At 41.4% G+C, this 12452-nt stretch overlaps 1 protein-coding gene across 1 annotated transcript in view; it reads left to right on the plus strand.

The window, feature by feature from the left end:
* The first annotated feature begins 405 nt into the window (after positions 1-405).
* The window catches only part of LOC126484840 (ejaculatory bulb-specific protein 3-like), a 69479-nt gene continuing 57432 nt past the window's right edge, over positions 406-12452 (plus strand). Inside the window, exon 1 of the mRNA XM_050108435.1 lies at positions 406-651. Within this exon, the coding sequence (XP_049964392.1) occupies positions 406-651 (246 nt within the window). The remainder of the gene's footprint in view (positions 652-12452) is intronic.

Raw genomic sequence — 12452 nt, forward strand, 5'->3', positions numbered from 1 at the left:
AGTGACCTTACAGCCTAAAATGTGATATAAATTTCGCCTTGATATTTCTAAGTATTTCTTTCTTGGGAAAAGAGGTTTTAACAGTGCGACAGACAGGCGCCCAGACAGACAGACGCAACAAAGTGATGCTATAATGGTTCCTCTTCTACTGACTCAGGTGTGGAACACTAAAAACCGGAACAATATAGACTGAGAATTTGCCTAGAAAAAACGAAATTTACTTTGAAACTCACAGAATTTAATAACAAAGTTTTGGAAGGTCCTGTACACACCTATGGAAACGACTGGTTTATGTTGATTCCTGTACCTAGATGTGTCATTGGCAGTTGGGTGAGGCAGTGGGCAGCGTTTGAGGAGACTTGGTCGTGGCTTGTAATCAATGTGGAACACCGGCCATGGTGGTGGATGTGGTCGTGGCCCGTTGTGAATGAAGGGGCTGTGGTGTCGGGTGTGCGCCCCCCGCTCTCTCCTCCGGCAGCCACAGAGCGATACGCCGCCACTCCAGGCCACGCCAGGCCTGCATATAAGCCGCGCCACCCGTCGCTGCGGCACAGTCGACAACAGGTAGCTCACAGCACTGACACCACCAGCATGAACCGTCACGTAGCTCTGCTCCTCTGCGCCTCATTGGCGCTCATCGCGGCCGCCGAGGTAAGCATCACCTCTCGTCGCCAAGGGCCACTCCGCGTTTCTAGTGCACTGTCTTCAGTTGAACACAGTCTTCCATAAGCGCCCACAATTCTTCATACACAGTTGTCCACAGAGCTTTCAGGCAGCAAAATTACTTCAGGAGCACCATAAAGGAACTGCTGTAGGACCTTTCTTTTCAAATAAGTCTAGAAGCAGTCTGGTGGGTAATGTCAGAAGCCCCATGCTGCCATTCTCGTACAACGATGTACTGTATGGGGTCCCAAATATTTCAGATATCTCATTTTACACTTTCTTAGACTGCCGTAGTTTCAATACGGAATATATGACTTCAAGTTTGTAATTATTCCTAACTTCAGCTGTCTTCTTCAAAACCTACCAGGTGGTTATAATTAAAGTGGAGCTACTCACAGTGGCCCAGTGTCGGCTGTCAGTGTCATAAAGCACCGACACTTGGTAAATATTCTACTGCTTTAAAGTGGAACCGACTTACGCTGGAAAAAGAATTTTTTCCAATTTTTGCCACCAGATGCAAATCTGGCACTGTGAATGCAAGAAGTATAGAAATTTTTCCATATGTAATAGATTAGGAACAGGACGTGGGAAGAATATGTTAAACAAGTGAGAAAGGAATACTGTTGACTTTATTATTAACCGTTGCTTACACAATTTGTTGAATGTGGCGCCGGAAACGTCGGAGAGATGTTTTACAGGGCTAGAATTGCGCCTTGTGGCCAGATTGGGAACTAATTTTTTCCAGCTTACATGGGTTCCACATTAACGCACTTGCATAATTACCAGGTCTCGCTACCATACAACAATTACAGGCCATACTGATTCGTGAGTAGCTTCAGTTTAATTATAACCACCCAGCAGTTGAATATGTCGTACGACAACTTACTTTTATTCAGTCTGTGAAATTGGCATAGTCCTTTCCATCATGGTATCCAAAATTGCTTCCATATTTAGATAAATTTCTATGTTGATTTGAATTTTACACCTTCATTAAAGACTTGTCCTGAAATTTTTCTTCCATTTTTGCTTCCATGTTTCAGGCCGTGGTTCATTCACATTCACTGGTTGTTGTTGTTGTTGTTGTTGTTGTGGTCTTCAGTCATGAGACTGGTTTGATGCAGCTCTCCATGCTACTCTATCCTGTGCAAGCTTCTTCATCTCCCAGTACCTACTGCAGCCTACATCCTTCTGAATCTCCTTAGTGTATTCATCTCTTTGTCTCCCTCTACGATTTTTACCCTCAACGCCGCCCTCCAGTACTAAATTGGTGATCCCTTGATGTCTCAGAACATGTCCTACCAACCTATCCCTTCTTCTAGTCAAGTTGTGCCACAAGCTCCTCTTCTCCCCAATCCTATTCAATATCTCCTTATTAGTTATATGATCTACCCATCTAATCTTCAGCATTCTGCTGTAGCACCACATTTCGAAAGCTTCTGTTCTCTTCTTGTCCAAACTAGTTATCGTCCATGTTTCCCTTCCTTACATGGCTACACTCCATACAAATACTTTCAGGAACGACTTCCTGACACTTAAATCTATACTCGTAGTTAACAAATCTCTCTTCTTCAGAAACGTTTTCCTTGCCATTGCCAGTCCACATTTTATATCCTCTCTACTTCGACCATCGTCATTATTTTGCTCCACAAATAGCAAAACTCCTTTACTACTTTAAGTGTCTCATTTCCTAATCTAATTCCCTCAGCAACACCCGACTTAATTCGACTACATTCCATTATCCCCGTTTTGCTTTTGTTGATGTTCATCTTATATCCTCCTTTTAAGACACTATCCACTCCGTTCAACTGCTCTTCTAAGTCCTTTGCTGTCTCTGACAGAATTACAATGTCATCGGCGAACCTCAATGTTTTTATTTCTTCTCCATGGATTTTAATACCTATACCGAATTTTTCTTTTGTTTCCTTCACTGCCTGTTCAATATACAGATTGAATAACATCGGGGAGAGGCAACAACCCTGTCTCACTCCCGTCCCAACCACTGCTTCCCTTTCATGTCCCTCGACTCTTATAACTGCCATCTGGTTTCTGCACAAATTGTAAATAGCCTTTCGCTCCCTGTATTTTACCCCTGCCACCTTCAGAATTTGAAAGAGAGTATTCCAGGCAACATTGTCAAAAGCTTTCTCTAAGTCTACAAATGCTAGAACCGTAGGTTTGCCTTTCCTTAATCTAGCTTCTAAGATAAGTCGTACGGTCAGTATTGTCTCACGTGTTCCTATATTTCTATAGAAACCAAACTGATCTTCCCCGAGGTCGGCTTCTACCAGTTTTTCCATTCGTCTACAAAGAATTCACTTAAGTATTTTGCATCCGTGACTTATTAAACTGACTAACATTTTCAACTACAGCAAGCACGTTAGGTCGTAGTAGCGATAGATAAATCACAACTCAAGGCGACAATGACAAATATGTTTATCGTCTAGGAAAGTAAATTCATGTAGAAAAATCAACTTGTAATACAGACAGAGGTAATGGACTACCACACTAGCCACAGTTATTATCTACGGCAATGCTGTATACATATTATACAGTTAATAAACACTTTTAAACAAATAAAATGTATTTGTGATAAGACAATACGAAAAGGGAGTCTCTAATTCGTAATTAATTAGCTACATTTGTAAAATATAGGTCTGCAGCTGGGCATCCATGATGCCTTTTTGCCTACGATAGTTAAAAATCTCTTTTATCTTAAAATTTTCCACAGATAGTGAAGTTTAGCAAAAAATTGTAGTACAATGTCAGAAACTGGTTAAAAACCTGACAGACCATTTCGAATGCGCAATCATTGGGTATAAAGTAAAATATTGTGTAAAGCTCAGAAGGACACAGAAACCAAATACGACAGTGAGCTGTCATTCTGAACGAAACGATTGAGAACGAACACACAAAAGTAATAAGGACCTTAGCGAAACTTGCCTCTTCTCTGAAACCACATCATATGCAACAGATTCCACTTAGTTTTATTTATTATAGATCCTCTTTTTGTAGAAAATGTTATTTTTGCAAATATATCAAATTACAAACAGAATAGAGTTATACAATATCATTCAGAATTCAAATTCTGTCATACGCTTTAGTGTTTTTAATTAAATGGATGACATATTTGAGAAACAGACTAAACACATTACTCTTTAACGTAAGAAACTGTAAAAAATTAACATCTTCGTGGATAGAAAAACTATGTAATACCTCACTCAACGAGGAAACACTAGGTGTGTGTAACATTTCTAGTGATGTCCGTAAAGTCTGGATGTGTTAAGTCCAAATGCAGCGCCCTCGAGAAAGGTAAGCAACAAATATTAAGGGAGTATTTCGTCTTATGAAGCCACCAAAAGAATTCTGAACAAAAAGCGATAAATCTAAAACCTACATCCTTCTACATCGCTGATTTTCTAAGAACAATGTAACTAGAACTAAACCTGCGAACCAGCAGCTGTTGAAGGAGCAAAGCCTCCAAAATACGTCGAAAATAATGATATAAGAGGAACTTAAAATTTAGTAACTGTTTGCGATGGGTCTATATTTCTATTTCAAACAGAGTCACAGTAAGTGCCTGCACAGCATGTGTATATGTAAAGCAACAGAGTTCTAGTTTGAAATATAAGTGACAGTATCAACGATCAATTTCTGCTGTCGTTTTTTAAGTTTCCTCTACTTCTTCTTCTTCATCTTCTGCTACTGTACCCGAGTTAGGTGACAAAGTTTTGGGATGTGGTCGTTAACGACAATTTCACCTTTTGTACATATAAAATTAATCGTGTAACATTTATTGCATACACACATACCAATGCTAATTTTAGTATATATTCCTTCAACGAAATAGTGTGCATGCAATGAGTCCTCTGGTTACAGTGAGTGGTGTGCTGTGTTGCAGGAGAAGTACCCGGCCACGTTCGACAGCCTGGACCTGAAGGAGCTGCTGTCGGATGAAACTCGAGTCCAGGATGCGATGCGCTGCCTGCTGGAAGAAGGAGACGCAGCGTGCAGACCCGCCGGGAAGGTGCTCAAGGGTGAGCCCCATCGTAGTCTACACTCCGCTACCCAGTAGGATGGTATAGCCCACACGACACCGAGCGAGGTGGCGCAGCAGTTAGCATACTGGACTCGCATTCGGGAGGACGACGGTTCAATCCAGCATCCGGCCATCCAGATTTAGGTTTTCCGTGATTTTCCTAAATAGTCCAGGCAAATGCTGGGATGGTTCCTTTGAAAGGGCACGGCCGACTTCGTTCCCAATCCTTCCCTAATCCGATGAGACCGATGACCTCGCTGTTTGGTCTCTTCCCCCAAACAATCCAATCCAATCCAATCCCACACCACAAGCTCACACTCAAAATGAGACCTGTGCCATGAATACAGTGAGTCTGTATTCAGTAATCGGGTAGCTGCAGATGGCAGTAAAGGGGTCCCAATGGAGCAATGACGATTGGAATATGATTGTTCCCCGAATTTCAATAAGTTTGCTTAGAAATAAAAATATGGGTTGGGATAAAGGTATAAGTCAGCCTGAAATTCCAGTCAACTGTGTGTGATACGGCGAGAACTATGTAGTGCACAGTGAACAACCTCCGAGACCATACTCTGGTTCCATACAGGGAATTAATTCTTCTCTCAGAATATATAGAGCTTATTGGTCCTCAGGGTAAAATTAGGGAAATCCTGCTTTACTGCAGTACCAGTCAACCTTTCTGAGGCATATACATTTGATTAGCTGTGCAGCGTATCTCCTTACGCTGTAACGCAACGCCAGGCCACCTATATATCTTCTTCCTTAGTGAATAATATAATACTATTTGTTTTACGTGGTTAGCAAGAAGAGAAAGAGGAATTATCTTGATAGTGGGGTGGTGATAAAAACCGGCACAGTCAATGACCGTTGGTCCGTCACTAACAGAGTTATGTGTCGCTGTGGAAGGAAATAAACGTATATCAATACCAGTATTTGCGTTTGTGATGTTCGGTTATTCATTGCATTTAATATTTGATCAGTGAAAGCATATATAGCATTTTCTGTTGAAAAGCCTTTCTGAAAACCAAACTGACATTTTGTTAGTACTTCATTTTTACAAATATGTGTAATGCTACACTTGAATACATTTCTTTTTCAAGAATTTTGGATAAAGATGTCAGAAGTGTGATTTGGCGATAGTTGTTAGTATCAGATCTATCCCCTTTTTATGCAATGGTTTAACAATAACATATTTCACTCTATCTGGAAAAAATTCCCTGTTTCAGTGAGCTACTACATATGTGGCTGAGAATCCTACTTATTTGTTGAGAACAGCTTTTTAATACTCTGTTGGAAATGCCATCAATTCCATATGAACTTTTACTTCTGAGTGAATTTATTATTTTCATAATTTCAGTGGGAGAGGTGGGTTGAATTTCAATTTTATCAAATTGCGTAGGTACTGCTTCTTCCATATACTGCTTTGCATTTTCTAATGAATATCAGGGACCTATTTTCTCTACAACACTTAAAAAAATGATTATTAAAATGTTTTCTACTTTTGACTTCTTGTTAACAAACTTTTCATTGTGTTTGATAGAAATACAATCTTCCTGTGCTCTCGGTTGCCCTGTTACCCTTTTCACAATATTCCAAATTGTTTTAATTATATTATGAGATGTGCTAACCTCAGATATAATGCACATACTTCTGAACTTTTTAATACCTTTTCCTAATAAATGCAGTAGTTTTTATAATTTTTCATTGTTTTGTGATCATTACTCCTCCTACCTATAAGATATATTTCCCTTTTATGTTTACAAGATATTTTTATCCCTTTAGTAAGCCATGGCTTATTTTCCTGGTTATTACAATTTTATTTCACTGTTTTCTTAGGAAACTGTTTCAAATATACTCTCAAAGGTATCACAAAATAGGTTAAATTTTAAATTAGCATCATGTTCCCTGTACACCTGAGCAGTTTTTGTAACTTTTCATTGTTTTGAGATCATTACTCCTCCTAGCTATAAGATACATTTCCCTTTTCTGTTTACAAGATATTATTATCCCTTTAGTAAGCCATGGCTTTTTTACATGGTTTCTTACAAGCATATTTCACTGTTTTTTTAGGAAACTGTTTTCAAATATACTCTCAAAGGTATCATGAAATAGGTTAAATTTTAATTTAGCATCATGTTCCCTCACACCTCATCCCAGTCTGTTGCAGGATTTCCCTAAAATTTTGAAGGTTAAATCGTTAATGGAGCACACTACTTTGGAGGACTGTTTTGCATTACTGTATGGAGCTATATCATATACTGTAACTAGCTGTGCATCATGATCAAATGGCTCTGAGCACTATGGGACTCAACTGCTGAGGTCATTAGTCCCCTAGAACTTAGAACTGGGTAAACCTAACTAACCTAAGGACATCACAAACATCCATGCCCGAGGCAGGATTCGAACCTGCGACCGTAGCGGTTTTGCGGTTCCAGACTGCAGCGCCTTTAATTGCACGGCCACTTTGGCCGGCGCATCATGATCAGACAGACCATTCTTAACAGGAACATTTTTTACTTAATTACATTTATCTTGGTCTATGAGACAGTTATCTATCAGTGTGCTGCTTTCCTTTACCACTCAAGTAGGAAAATCAATAACTGATGTCAAATTAAAAGAACCAAGTAATACTTCAAGGTCGAGCCTTCGGTCCAACTCCTTCACAATATCTACGTTGAAATCCTCACAAACAAAAATTTGCTTTCCTTTGTCCGACTGGTAGCACAACAAATAATCCAAGTTTTTCAAAAGTAGTTGGTAATTTCCTAGTGGGGAAATGGCTACAATTGTAAAAGTGTCTTTAAGATCACATGTACAATCTTCTGTGTGTTTCTCTACACAAAATTTTTTAGTTCCCAAATTTTTCCTTTTTAATATATATGGCATCTCCTCCTCTCTCCATAGTGTCTCTACTTACATGTGCGGAAAGCTTATATCCACCTACATTTACCATTTCCATACCTGTGATGATATGATGTTCAGACAGGCATAGTAAATCTATTCCACCCTCCGTTTCTAAATCTTCTATGCAAACAAGAAGCTTATCTACTTTGTTTTTAAATCCCCTGACATTCTGATGCAATATATTAATATTATTTTTACTGTGCTTTTATATGAATCTTGTGACATACTAACATTATTTTTCACTGTACTGTTATGAGAATCTTGAGATATTTTCACATCTCTAGTACCTGCCTGTCTGAACTTTTCATGAAGATTGATTTCAATCAATGTAGGATGATTCGACACTGATCTTAGCCTAAAAAAGTACTCCCACGAATTCCAGTGCCCCCACTTAAAGATTTTGATATAATTCCAGACAGTTTACCCTTCCCTTTCCTATTGAGATGCAGCACATGTCTTGTGAAGTCCCACCTACCAATACCATCAGGAACCAAACCTATGCTTGACAAAGTAGCCACCCGAAGCAACTGATCTAGCTTCATTTTGACCTTCATGACAGAGCTGTGCAATTGGGGCCAGTCATACCGTATGATAGCACGAACCAAGACAACATTTGTATGGTTCGTTGTAGATGCTATTTTCACTACGTCACACTGAATATTGTAGCCCTGATCCCTATCAATACTGTTTCCCGCTCCACCCACTACCATAACATGATCCTCCTTTGTAAAATCTTTGCACAATGATGCTACATCCTCTATCACTTGGCTACGACATGGACTGCGATTGAAAATACTTGTGACCTGGTACATGTCACCTAATTTTTCCTGCACGATCTGGTCCACACCTCTTCCATGGCTACTACCTAACAACAGAACTTTCCTCCTACTTTCTACATTTTTTGCAACAGTTGGTTTCCTAGTGAAAGTCTCTTGAGTGCTGAATACACTTTCATCTACTTAAGACTCTTCCTTAGCTGATTGAGGTAGCAAGGCCAATCTGTTGTTTGTGCCAATGATGAAACTGTCTGATATTGTTATCTTTCTGTGGCCCCTGTTCGTTGCTATCACTTCCCACCTTCCTGTTCCGCTATTTTTCTATCCCTTGAACATAATCTGCAATGCCATGGAAGGTACCCATTTACTTCTCCGATTCCCATGGCACTGTATTCACCCGAATGCAACCATCTGCCACAACAGATGCACAGAACCCCATAACTGAATTTCCTATGTCAGCTCAAACACTTCTTGCTCATGGTTGTTTACAATACTTTTAACAAAATTTGTCTAGGCAATAACAATAATATTCTATTAACTACAGATCACAAAAGCCACTAATACGCGTGTATACTATTAATATAGTAACGTAATGAAATTAAACTAACGTTAAATATCAAAAAATGTATACCTGAAGAAATTAGGCATATGATCGTGTATGCAAGATACGTACTCCCCGCGTTCTTAGAGGAAGTAAAAGATAGAACTTAAAACCTTTAATTCCCCAAGTAGATACGATACTACTAAATATATGTGTAATGGAAACAACCTAAATTCTTCACTTAATATTTAATGTAGCACATCTTATAATTCTGCCCGTAATCATGTTGTTTTCAAACGTCCTCGTAACAAAGGTAATCAGTAAAACATGGCCCACTATTTACTTCAACAATGTTCCATTAAGTTCTTGACTTGATGTTTCCCCATAAGAAGACGTAGCAGCTTGGTTGGTACCTAATTTTTTCTTTAATGCCATAGTTTCTTCTGCAGTATACTCAATTAGCCAAATGGCTATGTTTTAAAACGCCTGGGATCTGTCATTCATCTTTTGTCATTGGCTACAGCCTTGATACTTCAGACCTGATCTCAAACGATACGTTTTGAATCTGGGAATGTGATTATGTGGCAGTACTGTTGAGACGATGCAGTAGTATTTCTAGAAAAATTAACGAGTAGTTGTGTTTTGACACCTGAGGACACTAGCGACTAAGCAATATACGCACTGCTCACCCCAATCTACACATACTTAATAGGACTCCATCGCTAAGCACAATACAGTTCTACGATTGTAAGCGTATTTTCCTTTGCAGAGGTGCTGCCCGAAATAGTGCGTACAGACTGCGCCAAGTGCACTGAGACACAGCACAAGAAGATCGGAGGTTTCTTCGGAGAGGTCTCGCGCCGCCACCCAGACCTCATGAAGAAGCTGCTGGACAAGTACGACCCATCTGGAGAATACAGGAAGAAGTACGCCAAGTCCTGGGCCGAGTACAGCATCCACCACTAATCTTCATCATGCCTTGTAACTCTTAAATTCAATAAATCTATCACCTAACGTATAATGTAAAAGACCATTTCGACCTACCCACAAACACGGAAATACATGGAACTCCTAAATTCGTTTGTTCTGTGAACACAGGAACGATCTGCTTTCACATCAGTGATGAAGCAACATTTCATTTTAAAATCAGCGTCATTTGCAGTTATTGCTCTCAAGAACCAGAAGTCAATCGTTCAGCATGAAGGAGACTAGCCATAAGTGCCTTCTTTAATTTTTGATGACAAGGTTTACCATATATTCATTTTGAGGACACACACAGTAACTGGAAAGATAGTCATGGAGTGCCACAGCCGTAGATTTTTCAACAAATTCAAGAAGACACCTGTGATGTCGTATACGAACAACAGGCAGCCTGAAACTTCTTGGCTGATTAATCCTGTGTGCCGGACCGAGACTCGAACTTGGGACCTTTGCCTTTCGCAGGCAAGTGTTTTACCAACTGTGGTACCCAAGCACGACTCACGCCCGATCCTCACAGTAGGAGGCGAGGTACTGGCAGAAGTAAAGCTGTGAGGATGCGGCGTGAGTCGTGCTTGGGTAGCCCTGTTGGCTGGACCACGCTTTTGACCGAGTTGACCACCATTTCCTGCACGCTGTCTTACAGAAGATGGGACTGTCCTCAATATCGGCAGGTGTGGTTCTCCCTCTCATCCACGGAGCCCCTTCCACAGTTCTCGTCAATGGCTACCGTTCACCACCGTTCACTATAGAGCGTTTAGTGCGACAAGGATGCCCTATCAGCCTTTCTCTTCGCTGTCGCCCTCGAGCCTGCACTTCATGGTCTACGACAGCGTTTGGAGGGCATTCGCCTCCGCGATGTACATTTTAAATGTTGTGCCTATGCGGACGATGTAGTATTCTTGGGGAGGTCCGCAGAAGATACATGTACGGCGATCGCGTGGCTTCATCAATACGTATAGGTGGCCGGGAGCCGTATCAACCTGCGAAAGTCGCACGCATGGATGTGGACAGAGGACTACAAACGAGTACGCCAGTGCCCATTACCAGAGACCCGGCGATGAAGTGTTTGGGAGTGACCTTCCATGGGAACGTGCAGCGTACAGCAGCATACACGTATTGCAGACTACTTAATGTGATACGCACGCAAGTTCGCCTCCATAACTTTCGAACACTTGACTTGATCATGCGTGTACATTTTGTCAACGTGTACCTCGCTCCGAAGCTTAATCATTACACACACGTTCTCCCGACGGCTGCTACGGTCGCTGCCAAGTTCCAGGCGGCCATCGGTCATTTCGTCAGTGAGGGTAGGGTGTTCAAGAACCGTTACGACACGCTAACGTTGCCCACACATGTAGGTGGCATTGGATTGATAAACGTGCACAACACGGCGCGCGCTCTCTTCCTGCGGACGATGCATCGCCTACGTACTTCGGACGTGGCTACCCTCCCTCGTACACTAGTTCAGGAGGTGGTGCCTCAATCCATCCGTCCGCCGATTCCTGTTGGACATATCACGCCAGCACTGTGTCACATTCGCACCTATCTGGTCGACATGAGCTATCTGTTGGATGTCTTACCGACCACGCGGGATCCTAACACCAAGGACTTCTACCACTACTTTCAACGACCGCTGCATGCTAATTTCGTTGAACGCCGACATCCGACGCTTGGCTGGAGACGGGTGTGGAGTAACATACACTCCCCTTTCCTTCCCACCACGGTCAGGGCGCTGTGGTATGTGATAACGACGGAAAAATTCCCCACCCGACAACATTTACACATGATCCATCTTGCCGAGGATCCTCTCTGCCCCAGATGCGCCGCTGTCGACACCAACATTCACCATTTCATTTGTGGTACGGCTGCCGACTGCTGGCTCCTCACACGGCCTATGTTGGCTTTGTCGTTACGACGGACGCCTCAGTCCGTAGGGCCCGCCCACCGAGCTGATCCATCCCGACGTCATTTACTTCCCTGCTACTCGTCATAACGCCACGGTGTGGGTTAAGGATATATCATTGTCATACTTTTTTAATGAGAGTGTTGCTGGGGTGTTAGATTTCTGGAATTATTTAACGAGTAACTACACGATTTTACGGCGTAATGCGTCGTATGGTACGCTACCAGGTGTGAGAAGAGACTGAGAGATTGCACATGGTGGACTGGTGAGAGTCATTAACGGTAATTATAGTGTGTTTCACCCTCGCTGATTGAGAAGACGACCAGGACACCCCGCCGTCCGGCTGCTGTGGACAACCCCCGACGGAGAAAAAGAAAAATAGAACAACAACAAAAATTACAAATATCTTAATGAGAACAAAACGAGCAACAAATACAATTTAATAAAGTATTGTACCATTTCCTTTCTTCTTTTCTTTTTTTTTTTTAAATAAAATGTTCAGAGGCATTTTTAATTTTTGTTCGTGGGCGGAATCTGAAGTAGTGGTGAACGGCCTTCCTAGTTAGCTTTACGATGAAAGTGGCGGTGGCACTAGCTTTGTTTTTGTTTTTAGGATAGATAGGTTTTTGGGGCTAGTATGAGTGATAGGGG

Source organism: Schistocerca serialis, chromosome 6, assembly GCF_023864345.2.
Source record: "Schistocerca serialis cubense isolate TAMUIC-IGC-003099 chromosome 6, iqSchSeri2.2, whole genome shotgun sequence".
Taxonomy (NCBI): domain Eukaryota; kingdom Metazoa; phylum Arthropoda; class Insecta; order Orthoptera; family Acrididae; genus Schistocerca; species Schistocerca serialis.